Raw genomic sequence first — 17,863 nt, forward strand, 5'->3', positions numbered from 1 at the left:
ATGAAAACGAAAATGAGAAAAAAAAAAAAAGAAGGTTGACGGATATAATCATAAGCAGCAGCAATGATGCTAATGCCCAGACATTCAAACGCATCGAATTTTCAAGGCAAAAGTTGTACAGGGCTAGTCTAGAACCCACTAGTAAAGTAAGTACCTCAGCAGATCGACATGGAGAAGCCGCCAGCGTCCGAGGTAATAACGTAATACCCCGCAAAGAGGAGAGGAGATGTTGTGATCCATCTAGACCCCCTTTCTTACCCCATCGACCCGTGACCTGCCCGCATTACACTAGTAACCAGGAGGAGCTTCCCTCATGGCAAAAACTCAACTAATTAATTATTGAAGGCGGACATATGAACCTAAAAGGTTTGATTTTCCCCGTGGCCGAGAAAAGTCTCTCTGACTGGTTGGTTTAGGTTGACCGGGTGGCTAAACCCGGTTGGGGATGACAAAGAGAAATGGGGAAGAAATCACGACACTCGCCTGAAATGGGTTTGCAGCTCCACCAGGCTTCTCTCCACCGCAACTGCTGCAATTTGTTTCCACTTTGACCACTTCACCTTCCCCAAGAAGTATGTGTGAGTAAGTAAAAGTAAGTATCACGAATGACTGATCCCGGATCCATCCCATCCAACCACCGCAGATGCCATTACGTACGGGAAATTCCTCCATTCCTCCCTTTCCCCCACAACATTACGTACCGCTCAACATCACGGTGTTAGTTGCTCGTTGTGCAACAAGCAAGGAGTGTCAGGGGCACAGGGTCTGCCTGTTTCGCTGCTTGGTCTTGGTTGGGGATCGGGCGAGAGGAAATGGTACTATACGGATTTTTTTTGCTAATCATGAATTCTCAAGGTCCTCTGCTTGGACAGACGACTATTGCTTCTTTATTAAGGAAATGAATCATGTCTTCACTATATACATGCAGTGAGAGACTATTTGCAAACTTTTATTTCACATGCTCGCTGTCTCCAGTGGCCTCTCGTGGGCAATTCAAACAAATGCTCTGGGGTCCGGGGTATTTTCGGGTCGCTGACAAGGGGAAGGACTCCATAAACGGGGCAAACTTTTCCTGAACCAAACGGCGTCTCCAATCTCCGGGACGCTCAATCTCCTCGCCCATATCACTGCGGTCGGATTGATACTCCTGGCTATTCCTCCGACTTTGTGGGTAGACACCTCTCCGACTGGGCTTGTAGGGCATAGGTAAGGGTGACTTGGCCTTCTGCTGCTGCAAGCGTTTGCGAGACCGTTGCAGCTTATCAAGCCCTCGCGCAATCTCATCCTTGTTTCCCTTGAGAGCGTCACTGAACTGGAAGCCGAAGATTGGGTTCACGTGTTCAGGGTCGTCCTCAGGATAGGCGTAGTGGTAATTGTAGTCCCGCTGATGTCTATCCTCGCGCCGGATCTCCGCTTCAGTGCGAGGCCGCTGAGGAAGCAAGTGGATGAGATTGCATACATAGAGGGGGAAGTCGTTGGGCGAGAGGCGGAAAAATAGGCGACCGGTATCGTTGGGATCAATGCGCGACTGGTCCCGTTGTCGAAGGGTATCACGGGCATGGTGGAAGCTGATGGGGTTGGGAGTGGCAGCCTTCTGATTCGGCTGTGCAGATGCCAGGGTCCCCGCCGAATACTCGAAGAATTGTCTGGGGTTTCTTTCCCCCTCGTAGATGACGAGTTGCATGCCCTTCAACTTTAACCGATCCAATTCTAGGAGTCCGCCATCCCAGAAGGTGTCCCTCCAGGTTTGCTCAGCATAGCGGAAGTGGACATCCACAGAAATCGTAGACAAGCCATGGAACGCCAGGCTGATCAAAGAAAGTGTTTCGTTCCATTCGGCCAGATGTGTCTCTACGCTCTGCACCAATGGAATCCGGATTCTGAGATGGGCTATGGAAGCCACCTGCCATGCTTTCAAGGAATAGGTGAAGTTGGCAAAGCTGCCAAGCTCTTGGGTGAAAAAGGTGGCTCGACTATAGGGGAAATGTCTTGCCTCTTCGTATACCTGACGACAGGTGCGAAGGAAGCCGAGACTAAGCGCCGGATTCCTCTCCAGGGATTTGGGGCAAGGATAATGCCCGGAAGCTATGAGTGGACCATGGCCGACGTAGATGTCACGACTGACTGTTTGGCCTTGTTTTGTTTGACAACCCGGATGTGAACAGAAGCCATCCCAGCTATTTCGATTCGTCTGGTCAGCCATGAACTGTCGCCGGGCTGTATACCAGCATTTGTCGACCGGACACCAGACGGGAATGGGCCTGCGTTGGATTTCACAGACATCGTTATCATCAAACACCGCCTTATAGATTAGGATCCGGATCTCCGCCGGTAATGATAAGAGGTGTCGCTTGGGGCTTAAAACAGTCAGCAACAACAAGATAAGAAGAGTTGTTGGGAGAAAGTCCCAGGGGAATAGCAACGAGCATACCGATTTGGCTCCATGGCTCATTCACAGTATGTTGAAAGTCACGACGAGAAAGGTACGAAGGTTACTATACCCTCTGGGAAGATAAGTAGGGACGGGAAGGTGTCTTGAGATAGTAATGATATGATAGTATAGTATATACTACAAGCTAAAGCTACCCAGGCCAGGGGCAGAGTATTAAATAGATTGGAAAAAAAAAAACACAAACCAGCGGTCAAGGAGAAAGAAGCCATTTGGCACAGTGAATGCCCTGAATGAGTTGCAGGAACCAGGCATTATTTATACAATTTCTGACATAATGGAATTGATCTTTTTGGGGAAGTAAGAAAGAGCAGAAAATGACGCGATGATCCCATTGTTGCAGCAACTCGGAACTGGAACTCCAGAGGCGGTGGGTATTTTTGGTATCCACCCCCGCTTCCATACTAGTACTAGTACTGAAATACTAAATACTAAATACTTTCCCTCCGGGAGTGAGCCATATTTAGTTGATCGTTCCAACGCCAATCTAACACCAATCACGCTGACCCTAAATGCACACTAACCCCGTAGCTCGTGCACCACCAGTCGCACTATCGCTCGAACTACCATGCGTGGTCGCTATCTCAGCCTTTCTCTCAAACAGGGGTCAACGGTTAGCTTGCTGCTCAGCCTCGTCGCTGGTAGAGAGGGTGTAGTGAACAGCCACAATGGCCTCCCTCCATCTCGAGATAAGGACCATGGACCATGAGGTATAAAGGCGTCATCTAGAACGTCTGGCGGATGGAATCAATAGACTTTTACTTCTAAGCTTTTCAACTCATCTTATATATTTGGTAGAGAATTTTGTTCTTTGCGCTGCTTGTGTCCTACGTACTTGAACCGCAACCACTGAGCAAGCGCTTCCCCTTTAGTTGTCTACTGCATACCCAGCCTGCCCTTGCTGCCCATCCGGCACACAACATAATGACACACCATCTCTCCGACATTCTCGGAATCTACCCAGAAAGCCAGCCCTGCGTTGGCTGGGCGCCCTCACAGGGCCGTCACTGCCGCAACCCCACAAACGCCAGAAACCGCCGACATGCAGTTTCCCTTCTGGACCAAGGGACCCGCTTGCTCAAAGCCGGCCGGTCTATTGATCATGTACTGGAGGAGTTGGCTCCTCTCGTCCTCTGCCTACATTATCACCAGAACCAAGCTGCTGGCCTAACTAATACTTGGGTCTCTCGAGTCGATGAATACATCGCTAAACATTCGTCTCCTTCTATGAGCTCGCCGAGTAGATCGATGCCTCAGCGATCACCGTCACCAAGGATACGTGATGAAACAAGTGTAATAGAGAATAGACTTGCGGAACTCGAAAGGAAGATGCAGGATGCAATTCGTAAGGCAGAGCGAGCGGAGCGGGAGAAAGAGCGGGCGAAGAGAGACGCAGAGCGCACTAGACGAGACACTGAAGACATGGTCAGAAGAAGTGCGGCTATGGGGTATGCCCGAGGACAGGAGGAAGCGAGAAGAAGAGCCTCTCCTTCTCCTACTGTCGAGACTGAATCTACTACGGTGGAACACAATGAGGCATACGGGTTCCAGAGGGACTCGGTGTCGAGTGGCTTGCTGTCTTCACGCAGGCAGGATGCCCGTGGAGGAAGTGTTGAGACGACCTTGCAGGTCAACACTTCTACCAGCACGAACGTGCAACTACGCAGAAGCACGATCGTTAGCACAACCAGGGTCCAGAGGATAAGCGATGGCCCAGCTACTCCTGCTCAAGCTGAACGACGTGCTGCTACCCCGAGCTCTGTGTCCAGGGTAGGTGAGATCGGTGATACTAGCGATGTGCTAGCTACTCCATCCCCTGACCAGCAAAGCAACGGCAATGCAAGCTCCAGTCCCAGCACTACGAGCACTAGAAGAGCAATTAGCCTTCCTAGCGCAGAAACCGATTCTGCCAATACCACAACTACACCCAACAGTGAAGAGCGTCCTTCATCCACCAACACCCAAGAATCTGAATCCAACCCTTTCACAGAAACCTCAGAAACCACCACCCCAAGCCATCAACTCCCCAGTCTTCCTACCTTAAACAACGAAGAATCTCGCTCTACTCCCACGGACACCCCAGAATCCACAACCACCCCAGAACCCACCACCCAGCCTACCCCTACCTCCACTCCACCCACAATCTCAGAATGCGGCATCACCCGCCACCCCATCGAAGGCGACTGCTGCATATGCCTCTGCGCTCTACAAAAGGAGTCTACCGAACACAACCATACCTCTGATGACGACACCTCTCTCGTCTGGTGCCAGAAGCAATGCGGAAACAACTTCCACCGCGAGTGTATGGATCGGTGGATAGCTTCGGCGTTGGAGGGTGATCGGCAGACGAGTTGTCCGATGTGTCGGGGGAAGTGGTAGTGGTCTTTCTTTTCCCTTGAGTCGTGATTTTGTGGTTTGGTTGTTTGTTGGGTGGTAGGGTCGGAATTTGGGATATATTCCTGTTGGTTATTGCATGAGTTATGATTTATGATGTTATGAGTTGATTTGATGTGATGTGATGTGATATCATTGGTTATATTTGTTTGTTTGATTGTTGGTGTTTTTGGGTAATACCTTAATGGCTACTAGCTCGTTGATACTATCTATTATAATATTCAGGAGTTGCATTCTATTTTCATGCAGTGTGCGTAGTATTCCGGGGTCTAAGCTCGTAGACTGTACTAGATAGAGACTGTATTCCTTCAGTTTACTTGTTCATTCATGACTACTACTTACTAGCATAGTGCGATTATTAATCTAAAGAATATAATGGAGCAGAATAGGAGTTTGAAATTGATAGATTGAATGTCCATTTGCAATAACCATAACCAAAACTGACACATCAATAATAATCAGACTGTCAGATATTATCGAACCCTTTGAACCAATAGCTCAAGGTGAAACACCAAATCACATTCTCAGGCTGTCGCTCAGCCTGTCACTGATATCATCGCCATCACTTTCGCATAAAACCCCGAAAGATAATCAATTAGCAGTGAAACAGAACGCATGCATCCATGGGTATTTTTGTGTATATATAGTATAAATCAGACCAACAACAAGACCGAAATATGAACTTGGTAATTGCTGATATCATCGAACCCCCATATACTGCCATCGATGGGGTATTACCATCGCTCATCGCACGCAGGAGTCATACCGGATACGGCACCCCAGTACTGTCTTGAATAGCTCCTGTTATAACTTTCAGGATATTGCGACGGTGGGGACTGAAGGACTGTATTTAGAACATCGTGGCGCGGCAACCTGTACTCGCGGCGAAAAGGGATGCCCGACGTGTCCACCGGGTTATACTGCGAATATTCTGTCCGATGAGTCTTGCGCGGTGCGGATGGTGGAGAATAGCGTTGGGGGATGATCAGATGAGAAGGGGTGCAAGGAAGCAGCGTCGAATACCATTGCTGGTTGGGCGGAGTTGTGGCACCGTTCGATCGGTAAACAGGTGCAGCCTCGCCCTGAATCCCTGCCTTGGTCAATCGGGGGGTTGCCTTGAGATAGCCTGGCTGTTGACTAGGTGGTGGGCTATTCAAGTCGGATACACGCAATGGTGCTTCTTTTGGTCGTGGGGCCCGATGTGGTGAGCTGAAAGGAGAGCCAAGGGGACGGGGAGATTGCACCTGGTCAGCCTCTGTGTCCGAGTCACTCGCATACCATGATTGGTTCGCAACAGGTATATCCCCGTAGCTCCCTGACTCTGGACTGCGAATAGGGGTGGAAGGCGGGCGACGAGCACGAAGTTGTTCGTTTGATTTCTTCAGGAAATCTTCATATCCTTCCAGCGTTTCCATCATGCTGATCGGTGGATGGATCTCCGATTCACTACTAGCCAGATCCCTCATCTTCAGAGTTTGGCTGGCAGACATCGGTTTCGGTGCCGGGGTAGGGGTCCCCAGTCGTGGCGGTTGGTTCACATGCACAAAGTTGTCACAACCATCGGGTGGTGCATTCTTCTCATTGAGGCACATCTCCATATAGCTGTGCACAATTGGGACACCTGCGTTTTGACCCTCCAAAACGACATATTCAGAATCGGAGCAGTCTGAACAGTTGGTGTCCACCTTGGCAAGTTTGCCCTCACATGGACGACACTGGTAAAAGGGACCTTTCGGCAGAAGGTCATGGACAGTGGTGACCTTGTGGTCAGGAGGATTTTTGGTGCCCTCGCGCATTGCATTCATCATGTCAACACAGATGTCAAGGCTGAAGTTTGCAATATGGCCACAGTCAGGGTTGTTGTGGAAGGTATATTGGCACATAATGTTTGCTTGGGGTCTGAGGCGGATTTGGCCTTTGTAGGATGCGTTGGAAGATTTGGAGCAATTGTGAACGTCTCAAGCCGTTGCACACATAGGGATTTCAAGGAGGCTTATATGTGCGCGATACGTAGGAGGAGACAAAGTAAGAGAGTAATACCATTGCGTTCTTGTGGAGATTCCAATCATAAGCCATAACGCTGTCGGAATTTGGAGCTAGTCGGTACGGCATGTTTCCCTCTTGATGGTTCACACTGATGGTTCAATTCGAGTATCAATCATCCTCCAATTCTGCATCCAAGTCCGTCAGATATTTGACTCCGGAATCTAACAGCCACCATGCGGCCAGTTCATGAAAGAACCGCAGCACTGGGTTTTCAAGTGGCATTGTGGCGCGCTCTGTTTCATCCGCCTTTGTCCACATCGCAGTTTCACTGGCGAAAACAACGTCCTTGTCCTCATCCCAGAACCGAATCACCAATCGCCCATCCACCCCTTTGTAAGTCATTCCGAACTCGACTTTGTTCGCGGTTCGGTCTAGGACACGGTAGATTCCGCAGATAACATCGCCCTTGTTGAAATCCAGCGAGTCAATATGTGACGTATGGAACGTTGGGCGTTTTGTGGCTGGGCTGATCAGCCACAACATATAGCACTGAGGAAAGTGTGCGAAAGCTGTCATGTTGCGACGCAAGAGAATGGTCAGGATTTCAGCGTCTTTCTGGCGGGGAAGCAGCTGGCGAGGCACCCGGCGGTTAGCTCGATCGTGGAGAGTATAGTATTCTGGTGTGTAGACTTCGGAGGGTATCGTGGATATGGTGGAAGAAACCGATTTGGAGAGTGTACCGCAATGCGTCTCATGGTGGATTCGGTTTTTGAGACAACGGTGGAGGAAAGTCAAATATGTGATGGTGCTGAGGGAAGCAGCGAGCACAAAGGATGAAACAGAGAGGAAGGAGGGCATTTTAATTGAATGGTGAGCGCCTAAGGCTCCTTCCGTGCGACCAGCGGCAGGGTATTATTATGGGGAAAATACTAATTAGATTGAAGTTACGGAAACATGCATCTGACATATTTTTGCGACCTTCAAGCGCATCAGTCAATCTTTAAGAAGACCCGGAGCTTACCCTACGAACCTTATTCTGTGCTGATGACGATCAACCCGAATACGAGATCCGTTGCCATCAGGACCACTTGCAGTCCCATCATTGGCGCAACTGCTGGTCCCATGCGGATGTGGCCCATCCAAGCCGTGGCAGCTCTTTCATAGTAGTACTCTAGGTGATTCAGTCAAATTTGTCCCCAGCAATGTACAGTTAGTTCTTTTGAGATCACCATGCAAAAGTCTAGGTGTTGAAATATCATCCAGTTGGGATAATATAATTGGCAAAATTAAAAAGTATGTATTCAGTATATCCTCTCTTCCCATCCAACTAAGACTCTTTACCCTTATGCCAACACAGACCAAGCAATCCATTAAATCAACGCAATCCGTCAGCGCCCAGATCCACCAAAAGCAAGAGCGGGTATCCTTGACGGACGGACAAAAGGCACACAAAGATAAGGAGAACGTGCATATCGATCGTTGCAGCGACGTAGCCAGCCCGAAATCGTATCCTTTTCATCCTTCCATCCTTCTTTCTCCAATACTCTCGTATCACAGCATCATCGGTCGGATCAGTCACAGGTTCAAGCTTCGACCTCATATGACTGTTTAGCTGCTTTCCGTGCCATGCATTTTCGGTAGATGAAGAGTGCGATGATTCCCACAGCAACGATGAAGACGATGCAGAAGACCAGGACCACACCCGGGTTCTCGCCGGCCCAGTTGCTTCGTTTGATCACTTGGTGTCGTGCTTCGAGGGCGAGGAGGTCGATAGCGGCCATGATCTACTTCCTATTAGCCTACCACACAGAACCAATCCCCTCAAAGCATGTGCAACTCACGAACAACGACCGCGCGGCTTCGGTGAACGAGGACTGATCAAGACAGATTGAGGATGCCCACGACCTGCGAGAACAACGACACGGGAAGCAGAGATGATATGACACGAGGAGAATAAAGAGAAGGGAAGAGTTGGACGGGCGGATGAACAACCCTGGTTACTGGTAGGACTGGCTGCATCGGGAGCAGCGGAAGGTCATGACAGCAAGGATCGCAATGACGTGAAGGAGGGCACATGCATGCAACGCTGGATGGGCTGGTCCACGAAGCTTATTTCTGACAGGAGGGTAACTTGGTAAGCCGAACTCGGGACGCTCAAGGGTCAATCAACACACAACAGCTCGAAGTGAAGCCATTCGAGGCAGTCAATTGGCGCGGCAGCACTCCGGACAGGGAGGTGTGTAATCTCCCCACCTCCAGTTACACAGAAGTCATTCGCAACCTTCAGTGCCCATTCCTAACGATTTACCCTCAAGATGCATGCCATCTAACGCGTATCGCGATGCCTGACCATAAGGGACAGTCATGAAATCAATTGTGATCAAGGTTTGGCGATCCGCTCGTCCCGCTGGCGTCACCACTCTTTCACGGCCATGGTTCTCTACCATCACCCGGCCTCCCGATTCGTGCCCGGCTGTAGTGGATGCAGGGTAAATGAGTCGTGGACAGGAGAATCGAGGATTCATCCATAAGTGACGGCTCCAGCTTTGTTGATAGAAAATCTAGAGAACAGGCCCCTTCTCGTGTTTGCCGCAGGAACATCCTTGACGTCATACATCTGGTCCGCGCTCTTATCTAATCGGCCCCTTCCCAGCATTGCTGATGCAACGAGACATGGATTTACTATTCGCTGGACTTGGAAGAGCTTGGAAGAGCCAAAGAATCCTTCCGGAATCAATGTCCTTGGACGCCAGAAGATTATACTGTAGAAAAGATCCAGGGTCCAGCCATTAGGGCTGAAATAAACGGTCCCACTTGGGTCCAGTTCTCGTAATGCGGCCCCTATCATGGCTGATTAACGGGCCCGCAGAAGATGATCAGCAGTTCGAGATATTAACTGAGAGCTTGCGACCGCCTCAGGGAATGCCCAATCGGGTACTTGTGCTTCAGCCATAGAGATCCCGGTTTTAAATGTCCAGTTCATTCTGCCACATGCGAGTATGCGCAGAGGTACTAGTAAGTGCTTGGTCAATGTCCCTTCGGTCATGTGAAGCTCGCAAAACCAACTAAGTTTAGAGCTCAAGGCAGAAGCGTAAGCTTGAGAATGACCTAGAGGTTGGTTTCCTTCTAACATGTTGTGTTAGAATGCTTATTTCCCATAGGTTAAGCACCAAACATTCATGCCTATACGCAGACAATAGAAAGGTAAACGTTTCCCAATTATCACAACTAACATCCAAGGGTATGGTAATATAGACTCATAGTGGTATCACATGAAACACGCAAAAAAAAGGCATAGGCAACAGCATAATAAATCCCCATTACTTCTTCGAGTCAGGCCGATGCACATCCGTCCGTCCACTGTTATGCCATGTAGCCAACAAGACACCACAATTTCCGCAGTAATGACATTGGTTTTTCAGCGACGACATCATATACGGAATACATCCTAGACACAGGCAGCAACAGAGCACTGCGGCCCAGGCACTATAAACGAATTATTAGTTTGATCCATTATTGTAAAAAACCGTGCACACATACTGAGTTGAACTGCCCGTTTCAGCCTCCACACGAGTCATTTTCCGCTCTCCACAGGCCGGACAATCGACAGGTGCCGGCGTCTTCTGCAGTGCATACAGTGGAGTCGGAGTATTATAGCCGCTCGGGTGTTGAGAGCCTGCGTAGAAGGTCTGCTGGGGCTGATGGGGTTGGATCTCAGGCGTCTGTTCGGTGGGAGGTTGCGCATATGCAGGGAGCTCTCTGGAGGAAAGCTCGTGGGTTTCGGTTTGTTGTTGTTCCTCGTAGGTAGGAACTGCTGCTGCTGGTAGTAAGGTTAGTGGAGTACATGGTGCACTTTGGCTAGGGTGTGAACGCACGAGGGTTTGCTTTCTCGGCCATTGTGATAGGTAAGATTGAGTTTTGGATATATGTCTTCAGATAGAGTGTGATTTAGAGAAAAAAAACATCTTAGTTATTTCCATCCCCGGGCGCATTCTTATAGTTGTACTTATTTAGATTGGAAGCTCAAATCCTCAGTCTGAGCCAACGCCTAGAATTATTTGTGGAACGCATCGCGAGCCAACTTGAATACGAAACAAATGTTATTTGCTCGTGCTCCGGTGACCTTCTGAGATGAGACACACATCGATCAATCATTTGTGGGAAGGAGATTCACGCGATTGGCAGGGGGGGATGAAGTGGCCGTTGGGCTCGCGGGACGAGGCTGAGATTGCGCCTAATTACTAGGCAAACATTGGTCTGGGGTAAGGCTCTCACACCAATGGTCCAAGTAGGGGCGGGGAACTCTGGGCATTCCTTCGTGGCTAGGATTTCAGGGCAGTGCCTTTTTGATCTGCAGTGTACAAGGTAGCCTTGTGAGTTGTGGCAGGGAAAGGTAAAAAATACGAGGGGCGCTGCCACGGCCAAGATTGTACCAAACTGAGTCCCAAGAATGACGGGCGCTCATCCTTCAATTTAGTTTGAACTTCTGAAACTTGGCGAGGTCATGAGTTGGTCGACTGGAATGCTTTTGACGTACTAGTCTAGCTTCCTCCGATTTTACCCTGTGATGTCTTTGATGGTTTTGAAAAGTTGGATAACCTCATCAGTGGTATGATTCTCGGTTTTGCTTTCCGTTTGCTGGTGTTTGCTTCGATATCATCCACATATCTGACTTGGGGGCCATTTGTTGGGGTTTGAACAAAAGAAAGCTCCACCTACAACGTAGCAGTGAATGAGAATGAGACAGCACAAGCTAGGATAGTTCCTGCCATTACTCATCGGAAGTTAATTCCTTGCGATCGACACTTGCCTTCCCCTTTGATCTCTCTCTCTCTCTCTCTCTCTCTCCCTCTCTCTCCTCCAGGAACAAACATATCAACCATTCTCTGCACCTCACTCCTCCGGTTGAATGAAAACAAGATGAATTTGTTCCTGAAACTGTTCACCACTGTATATACAGTTTGACGGGTCAGCTGCTTTGGACACCGTTGCTGGGGTCCAGCGAATTGACTCCGCTGAGACGCGTTTCCATGCCTTAGGGCACCGGTCGGTTGACGATGCTTTGGCGAAACTCACTCGGATTGACCTGCTGGGGTATGTAGTATATCCTTGTCTAGTCAGGCATGCGAGTTGTTCATTCTGACTAGCGAAAAACCCTGTGCTGACTGCGACCGTGATCCCATACAGCCAGGCCACAGAAGATGTCATGGCATCCGGCCAGCAGCCGGAGCAATCTCGCGTTCCCGGGTGCATCCGTATCCAGAGCTACGGTAGTCTGAAAAACGTGCCAGGACTTATCTCGCCGACTCGGTCAGATGTTCGTCACTGGCCGGTCGGGTCCTGCGTGGTTATATGAGTCGTGCCCAGCTCTCTTCTACAGTAGAAGTCTGCGCGTTGCGCGTCTGGTTTGCTGTTGGATGTCCTCATAAAATGCTCGAAGGGCTGTTCTAATACATTCATGATGTTCTTTGGCTCGGACTCTTAGGCCTTTTTGGTCTCTACGGGATATTCTAGGTAGGCATTCAATCTTGATCATTCTGAGATGTCTCTGCACATTCTGGTTTTCCTGATCTAATGGTGAAATTAGGTGGTATGGGGTTTCTCGTAATGTTAAGGTTGATCTCAGATCATGGTGTGGAAGATACAGGATTCAACAGAATCCCTCTATCCACCTCTGTATTTCCAGTATTCCTAGGTCGCTATAATCAATACTGGTCTTTGCGATTTCTGCGTTGACGTTTCTACCCAAGATTGAGATGCCAAATTTCGGCCTTGATATTGCCTGCGTGTCTTTGTGCTTCCTCCGAACCCTTCTCTTTCAATACTTCGATGTCTAGAATGATACAGGAGGGTTAATAGATCCGCCTGCATGATGGCATAGCTCTAGGTGAGCAAATTACACATGCGATGAGGTAATTGCCAACATATTGTCATGTTACTCTCCCCGGTCGGCTGCTTCTTACAATTGAGCTCCAAAGCTAACCAAAACATGTTGTATGGCACTTATATGTTGCACGCTGTTTGGAATGCTGATGGTCGCTTACGCAACTCTAGTCGCTATGCAAGCCACTTGCTTTCCGTCTACTGAACACTCCAAGCCCGGTTTCTGTACAAATTGCAGCCTGAACGAGAACTGAACAGACAGCGTAAACCTTTTTAGAGCTTACCTGAATTCACCGATGCGTGGAGGCTATTAGCGGATAATGCTTGTGGTTCAAGTTGAAATCTTGGCCCAAGCACCCATGAATTTCATCCCATGCGAGCAATGTTCTACAGCCACAATTACTGCTGTTGCCGTCTACTTTTAATGATGGCATGATAGATATCAGCAGAATCATTTTACCGTCAACAATAGCGATGGATCGGAAAGTGGGCGGGACTGTCAACGGACCTGCCGATCATCAACTCGTGATACCTCATAGTATCGGCTTCAACAACGACCGACCGAGCGTCAGAACAATTCGGGGGTCCTTCCCTCGGGGCAAGGGTTTCGGAGGATGTCCCAAGCTCGGAGGAGACATGTGTAAAGGTGATGCGACTAGCAGTGTTCAGGGTCCACCAGCAACTGTGTTGATCGGACCACCTCCGAACCCCCCACGGTATCCCCCACGTCCTCGGACTTCACAGCGACCCATTTCCCCTCCATAAATGGTGTCGGTCCACACGACAAAGATCACAGCTCAAGAAGCTAAAGCACATAATTGGAATTGAAGATGTCTAAACCAGCCATTGGCTTTGTCGGCCTCGGGGCCATGGGCTTCGGCATGGCCACCCACCTTGTCCACGAAGGATACCCTGTTTACGGCTACGATGTCTTTCCAGCCTCGGTGCAGCGATTCCAAGCTGCGGGGGGCACGCCCGCCTCCTCACTGCGTGAATCAGCTGAAGGAAAGTCTTTCTACGTGTGCATGGTAGCATCGGCGCCACAGGCGCAGACCGTCCTCTTCGGACATGAGGGCGTTGTACAATGTATGTACCTCCCTAGCCATTGGCTCCCTCAAGCTAACATAATAGACCTCCCCCAAAATGCAACCCTCCTCCTTTGCTCCACCGTCGCTGCCTCATATGCGCAATCTGTCGCTGCAGAACTCGCCTCTCGAGGTCGATCAGATATTTACTTTGTTGATGCACCAGTCTCAGGAGGTGCGAAGCGCGCCGCGGATGGCACCCTCTCCATCATGGCGGGTGGTTCCGACTCTGCGCTGCAAATTGCGCGCAATTTGCTGCAGACTATGTCTGCCCCAAGCAAGCTCTATCTTGTCCCTGGAGGAGTGGGAGCCGGCAGTAACATGAAGATGGTACATCAGGTGCTGGCTGCCATCCACATCTTGGGTGCCAGCGAGGCTATGGGTTTCGCGGCGCATCTGGGCCTGAACGCAGTGAATACAGCAGAGCGGATAAAGAGCTCAGAAGCGTGGACCTGGATGCATGAGAACCGTTTTCCCCGGATGGTGGAGGAAGATTGGAATCCTGGGGCAAGTGCTCTGACTATTATCTTGAAGGATGCTGTAGGTTGCACCTGCCCCTGCCATTGTCACGCGTACTGACCTTATCAGGGCATCATTACGACCTCAGCGCGTCAGAACAACTTTCCAATTCCACTCTGTGCGACTGCAGAGCAGATTTACCTCTCCGCCCTTATACAAGGTTACGGCCCCAAGGACGACTCCGCTATGATCCGCCAGTACTACTCGCATCCACTCAAAGACCTTGATACTTCCTCGGCAACCGAGGATCCAGAAACCGCTATACAGCTCGTGCTTGACCTCATGCAATGCGTCAACCTTGTCGCGGCTGCAGAAGCCATCGCTTTCGCACGGTCACTAGGTGTCGATATGGCGCAATTCTTCGAACTCGTCAGCGACGCAGCCGGTGGAAGCAAGATATTCGTCACGAAAGGACTAGAAATGATCGAGGGCAAGATCGGCGCACAGGCACCAGCCGGCTCAGAAACACTGGATGCGGTGGTGAGTCGGTTAGAGAAGGTGGTGCAGAAGGCGCGGGACATGCACTGCCCGCTCCATCTCGGCAACGCAGCACTGAACGTACTATTGATGTCCAAGGGCCAAGGGTACGGTTCGGAGGCCAGCACCAGCGTAATCCGTGTTTATCCGTAGACTTAGCCGCCGAAATAATCAAGATTTAATATCATCAGGAATGATCTCATAAGGTTCGGAGCAACTCCGGCTGTAAATAGTGGAGTCAACATGAACCATTCCGTCGCGACAGAACTATAAGACTACCCTTCACACATACTCAGACAACTAATCTACTTCTTCAATACCCCCATTCATCACTTACATCCCCTCCCTCTCAACCAAAACTACCACCACCACCATGCCCCTCCCCAACAACCGCGCCCTCCCCATCCTCGATCACGCCTACCAGCACCACTACGGCGTGCCCGCCATGTGCTGCTACAACCTAGAAGGCATCCTGGCAACAGTCCGCGCCGCCGAAAAGCACCGCTCCCCCGCCATGATCCTCCTCTTCCCCTGGGCTCTCCAATACGCAGGCTCCATCCTCGTGCACGCCGCCGCCGAAGCGGCCCGCAACGCCTCCGTCCCCATAACGGTGCACCTCGACCACGCACAAACACCCGAAATAGTCCGCCAGGCCGCAGACATCACCCCCGGGTTCGACAGCATCATGATCGACATGTCACACTACGAGAAAGCCGAGAACCTCTCGTTAACGCGCGAACTCGTCGCCTACTGCCACGAGCGGGGCATCGCGACAGAAGCCGAGCCCGGGCGGATCGAGGGCGGGGAAGACGGCGTCTCGGACACTGCGGACCTGGAGGGGGTGTTGACGACCCCCGAGGAGGCGGAGGAGTTCGTCAACACGGGAATTGATTGGCTGGCTCCGGCTTTTGGGAATGTGCATGGGAGTTATGGGCCGAGGGGGATTCGGTTGGAGTATGATCGGTTGGAGAGGATTCGGGAGAGGGTGGGCGGGAGGGTGAGATTGGTGTTGCATGGGGCGGATCCGTTTGATAAGGGGATTTTTGATCGCTGTGTTGCGGCTGGGGTTAGTAAGGTGAATATTAATAAGGTGTTGAATGGGGAGTGGGTGGGTGTTATGCTGAGGGCTGGGGAGGGGGATCGGGGGAAGGGGGTGGGCGTTATGGGGTTGGTGGAGGAGGCTACGGCTAGGATGGAGGAGGCGGTTGGGAGGTGTATTGAGGTTTTGGGGTCGGGGGGGAGGTATTAATTGTTTTACTAGTTCATCTTTTGGTAGTTGGCTTTGGGGTTGTGAGGTGGGGGGTTGGTTTTTATACTATTATATCTCGTGTGGTTGTTGCTCTATCTTAGTATATGTAGATTGAGTGGGATTATCTTGATTGATTGTTAGTAGTAGGAATTGAAGTATTGCTAGTATCAATTACTGGATTATTTTGTCTTTACTATGGGTTATGTATCTTGAGATGAGAGAACATGATGCTTAATCATGATGATGATGGGTACTGGCGGCAGAATATATATAACTAAAGTTCATGAACTGGCAGAGACCAGGTCTAGACCATCTGGTTCCCGAGGGATTCTAGCATGGCCATACAGTATTGAAATCCAATTGAAAATGGTAGATTGTGGTGCTAAATTATTTAAATCACGGCGAATACACCAGTATATATAATAGATATGAAACCGAAATGACACAGTCTGATAATTATCACCAGTACCCTACACATTCCTACGCTAGATCATCACAAGTATATACTCAATTGATCACTGGCTGACCGCCATGGCTATAAATCACATTCACAATTTACACCTATTGAAACACATCCGACATGAAAGACCTCGGAGATGGAGGGAATAAAGCTCAGACACGAATTAACCAAAAAGAAATGGGATAGGAAAGAAGGAAAAATACCCAGCCACACAAGACGTAATGCACAAAGAGAAAGCAATTCTTTTTAGATCTCGTGTCACTTCTCTAATGAGCAGTCATCATCTTCTTGATCTCCGCAATGGCCCGTGCGGGGTTCAGGCCCTTGGGGCAGGTCCGCGAGCAGTTGAGAATGGTGTGGCAACGGTACACGCTCATGCTGTTGTCGAGAGCGGCCTTACGCTCGGCGGTCTTCTCGTCACGGGAATCGGCCAACCAACGGTAGGACTGGAGGAGGATGGCGGGTCCAAGGTACTCCTCGCTGTTCCACCAGTACGAGGGGCAGGAAGTAGAGCAGCAAGCGCACAGAATGCACTCGTACAGACCGTCCAGCTTCTTACGCTCCTCGGGGCTCTGGCGGTTCTCGAGACCCTATACACTTATCAGTAAAAAGCCCACATCGCAGCACACGCTGTCAATACTTACATCCGCGGTCGGGGTGTCGCGCTGCAGGTAAGGCTTGATCGACTTGTACTGCTTGTAGAAGTAGGTCAAATCGGGGACCAAGTCCTTGACGACGTAGGTGTGAGGCAGAGGGTAGATGCGAGACTCCTTGGCGGTATCGGTGGGGATACGGCCTATACAGCAAATGGTCAGCGCCACCGAGCCGGGACATCGCTCCAAGCACTCCAGGACAACATACACAGGCAAGCCAGGGTGTTGACACCGTCAATGTTCATCGCGCAACTTCCACAGATACCCTCTCTGCAACTTCTCCGGAAAGTCAGGGTGGGGTCCATCTCGTTCTTGATGCGGATCAGGGCGTCCAGCATCATGGGACCGGTCTTGTTCAGATCCAGGGAGTAAGACTGCATCTTGGGCTTCTCGGTGGGCTGATCGGGGTTCCAGCGGTAGACATGGAAAGTCTTGACCCGGGGCTGCTCCGAGGGGTTGGGGTCCTGCACATTCGAAGTCTTAGATTCGGGAATGGTCTTGCTGCTCGCGTAGCCGCTTGCGCTCACCTGGGAAAGGGCGTCAACGGTCGCATAGGAGCGAGTGAAGGCGGCTGGGCGGAACAGCGGCTTCGAGGAAGCGAACAGGCGCGAGGTCGTGCGAAGGGCAGCCATTGTGGGCGGTTGAGAAAGAGATCACGGTCGATCGGGGGGCGAGGGATCTACCAGATGGCGAAAAATAGGATATGCG

At 50.4% G+C, this 17,863-nt stretch overlaps 10 protein-coding genes across 10 annotated transcripts; 3 read left to right on the forward strand and 7 right to left on the reverse strand.

Moving 5' to 3' along the window:
* Positions 1 to 874: 874 nt before the first annotated feature.
* On the reverse strand, positions 875 to 2,659 carry BO87DRAFT_345605 (uncharacterized protein). The gene is made up of 2 exons (XM_025620865.1): positions 2,432 to 2,659; positions 875 to 2,357 (listed from the first exon to the last, which is right to left on the reverse strand). Exons 1-2 carry the CDS (start codon positions 2,443 to 2,445, stop codon positions 950 to 952), a joined length of 1,422 nt encoding a protein of 473 aa, XP_025474428.1. The 5' UTR covers positions 2,446 to 2,659; the 3' UTR covers positions 875 to 949.
* A 556-nt stretch (positions 2,660 to 3,215) lies between these two features.
* On the forward strand, positions 3,216 to 5,069 carry BO87DRAFT_380898 (uncharacterized protein). The gene has a single exon (XM_025624399.1). It carries the CDS (start codon positions 3,374 to 3,376, stop codon positions 4,826 to 4,828), a length of 1,455 nt encoding a protein of 484 aa, XP_025474429.1. The 5' UTR covers positions 3,216 to 3,373; the 3' UTR covers positions 4,829 to 5,069.
* Positions 5,070 to 5,536: 467 nt separating this feature from the next.
* On the reverse strand, positions 5,537 to 6,888 carry BO87DRAFT_199674 (uncharacterized protein). Its single transcript, XM_025618539.1, has one exon. It carries the CDS (start codon positions 6,724 to 6,726, stop codon positions 5,578 to 5,580), a length of 1,149 nt encoding a protein of 382 aa, XP_025474430.1. The 5' UTR covers positions 6,727 to 6,888; the 3' UTR covers positions 5,537 to 5,577.
* Positions 6,862 to 7,834, reverse strand: BO87DRAFT_199669 (uncharacterized protein). The gene has a single exon (XM_025618538.1). It carries the CDS (start codon positions 7,685 to 7,687, stop codon positions 6,998 to 7,000), a length of 690 nt encoding a protein of 229 aa, XP_025474431.1. The 5' UTR covers positions 7,688 to 7,834; the 3' UTR covers positions 6,862 to 6,997.
* A 26-nt stretch (positions 7,835 to 7,860) lies between these two features.
* On the reverse strand, positions 7,861 to 8,610 carry BO87DRAFT_401752 (uncharacterized protein; the record flags this gene model as incomplete). The annotated part of the gene is made up of 4 exons (XM_025625633.1): positions 7,861 to 7,998; positions 8,189 to 8,340; position 8,374; positions 8,425 to 8,610. The coding sequence occupies 4 exons, from the start codon at positions 8,608 to 8,610 to the stop codon at positions 7,861 to 7,863; spliced, it is 477 nt and encodes a 158-aa protein (XP_025474432.1).
* A 216-nt stretch (positions 8,611 to 8,826) lies between these two features.
* BO87DRAFT_401753 (uncharacterized protein) lies at positions 8,827 to 9,485 on the reverse strand (the record flags this gene model as incomplete). Its single annotated transcript, XM_025625634.1, has 4 exons — positions 8,827 to 8,982; positions 9,053 to 9,074; positions 9,131 to 9,302; positions 9,404 to 9,485. 4 exons carry the CDS (start codon positions 9,483 to 9,485, stop codon positions 8,827 to 8,829), a joined length of 432 nt encoding a protein of 143 aa, XP_025474433.1.
* A 664-nt stretch (positions 9,486 to 10,149) lies between these two features.
* BO87DRAFT_391426 (LITAF-like zinc ribbon domain-containing protein) lies at positions 10,150 to 10,726 on the reverse strand (the record flags this gene model as incomplete). The annotated part of the gene is made up of 3 exons (XM_025624963.1): positions 10,150 to 10,315; positions 10,370 to 10,649; positions 10,705 to 10,726. 3 exons carry the CDS (start codon positions 10,724 to 10,726, stop codon positions 10,150 to 10,152), a joined length of 468 nt encoding a protein of 155 aa, XP_025474434.1.
* A 2,796-nt stretch (positions 10,727 to 13,522) lies between these two features.
* On the forward strand, positions 13,523 to 14,956 carry BO87DRAFT_345622 (NAD(P)-dependent oxidoreductase). The gene is made up of 3 exons (XM_025620866.1): positions 13,523 to 13,798; positions 13,844 to 14,337; positions 14,386 to 14,956. Exons 1-3 carry the CDS (start codon positions 13,543 to 13,545, stop codon positions 14,944 to 14,946), a joined length of 1,311 nt encoding a protein of 436 aa, XP_025474435.1. The 5' UTR covers positions 13,523 to 13,542; the 3' UTR covers positions 14,947 to 14,956.
* A 141-nt stretch (positions 14,957 to 15,097) lies between these two features.
* On the forward strand, positions 15,098 to 16,042 carry BO87DRAFT_369905 (class II fructose-bisphosphate aldolase; the record flags this gene model as incomplete). Its single annotated transcript, XM_025622007.1, has 1 exon — positions 15,098 to 16,042. Exon 1 carries the CDS (start codon positions 15,167 to 15,169, stop codon positions 16,040 to 16,042), a length of 876 nt encoding a protein of 291 aa, XP_025474436.1. The 5' UTR covers positions 15,098 to 15,166.
* Positions 16,043 to 16,768: 726 nt separating this feature from the next.
* Positions 16,769 to 17,787, reverse strand: sdh2 (succinate dehydrogenase iron-sulfur protein subunit SDH2; the record flags this gene model as incomplete). Its single annotated transcript, XM_025624964.1, has 3 exons — positions 16,769 to 17,092; positions 17,147 to 17,298; positions 17,364 to 17,787. The coding sequence occupies 3 exons, from the start codon at positions 17,785 to 17,787 to the stop codon at positions 16,769 to 16,771; spliced, it is 900 nt and encodes a 299-aa protein (XP_025474437.1).
* Positions 17,788 to 17,863: the final 76 nt, after the last annotated feature.

The sequence above is a fragment of the Aspergillus neoniger genome (genome assembly GCF_003184625.1).
Source record: "Aspergillus neoniger CBS 115656 unplaced genomic scaffold BO87scaffold_56, whole genome shotgun sequence".
Classification (NCBI taxonomy): Eukaryota; Fungi; Ascomycota; class Eurotiomycetes; order Eurotiales; family Aspergillaceae; genus Aspergillus; species Aspergillus neoniger.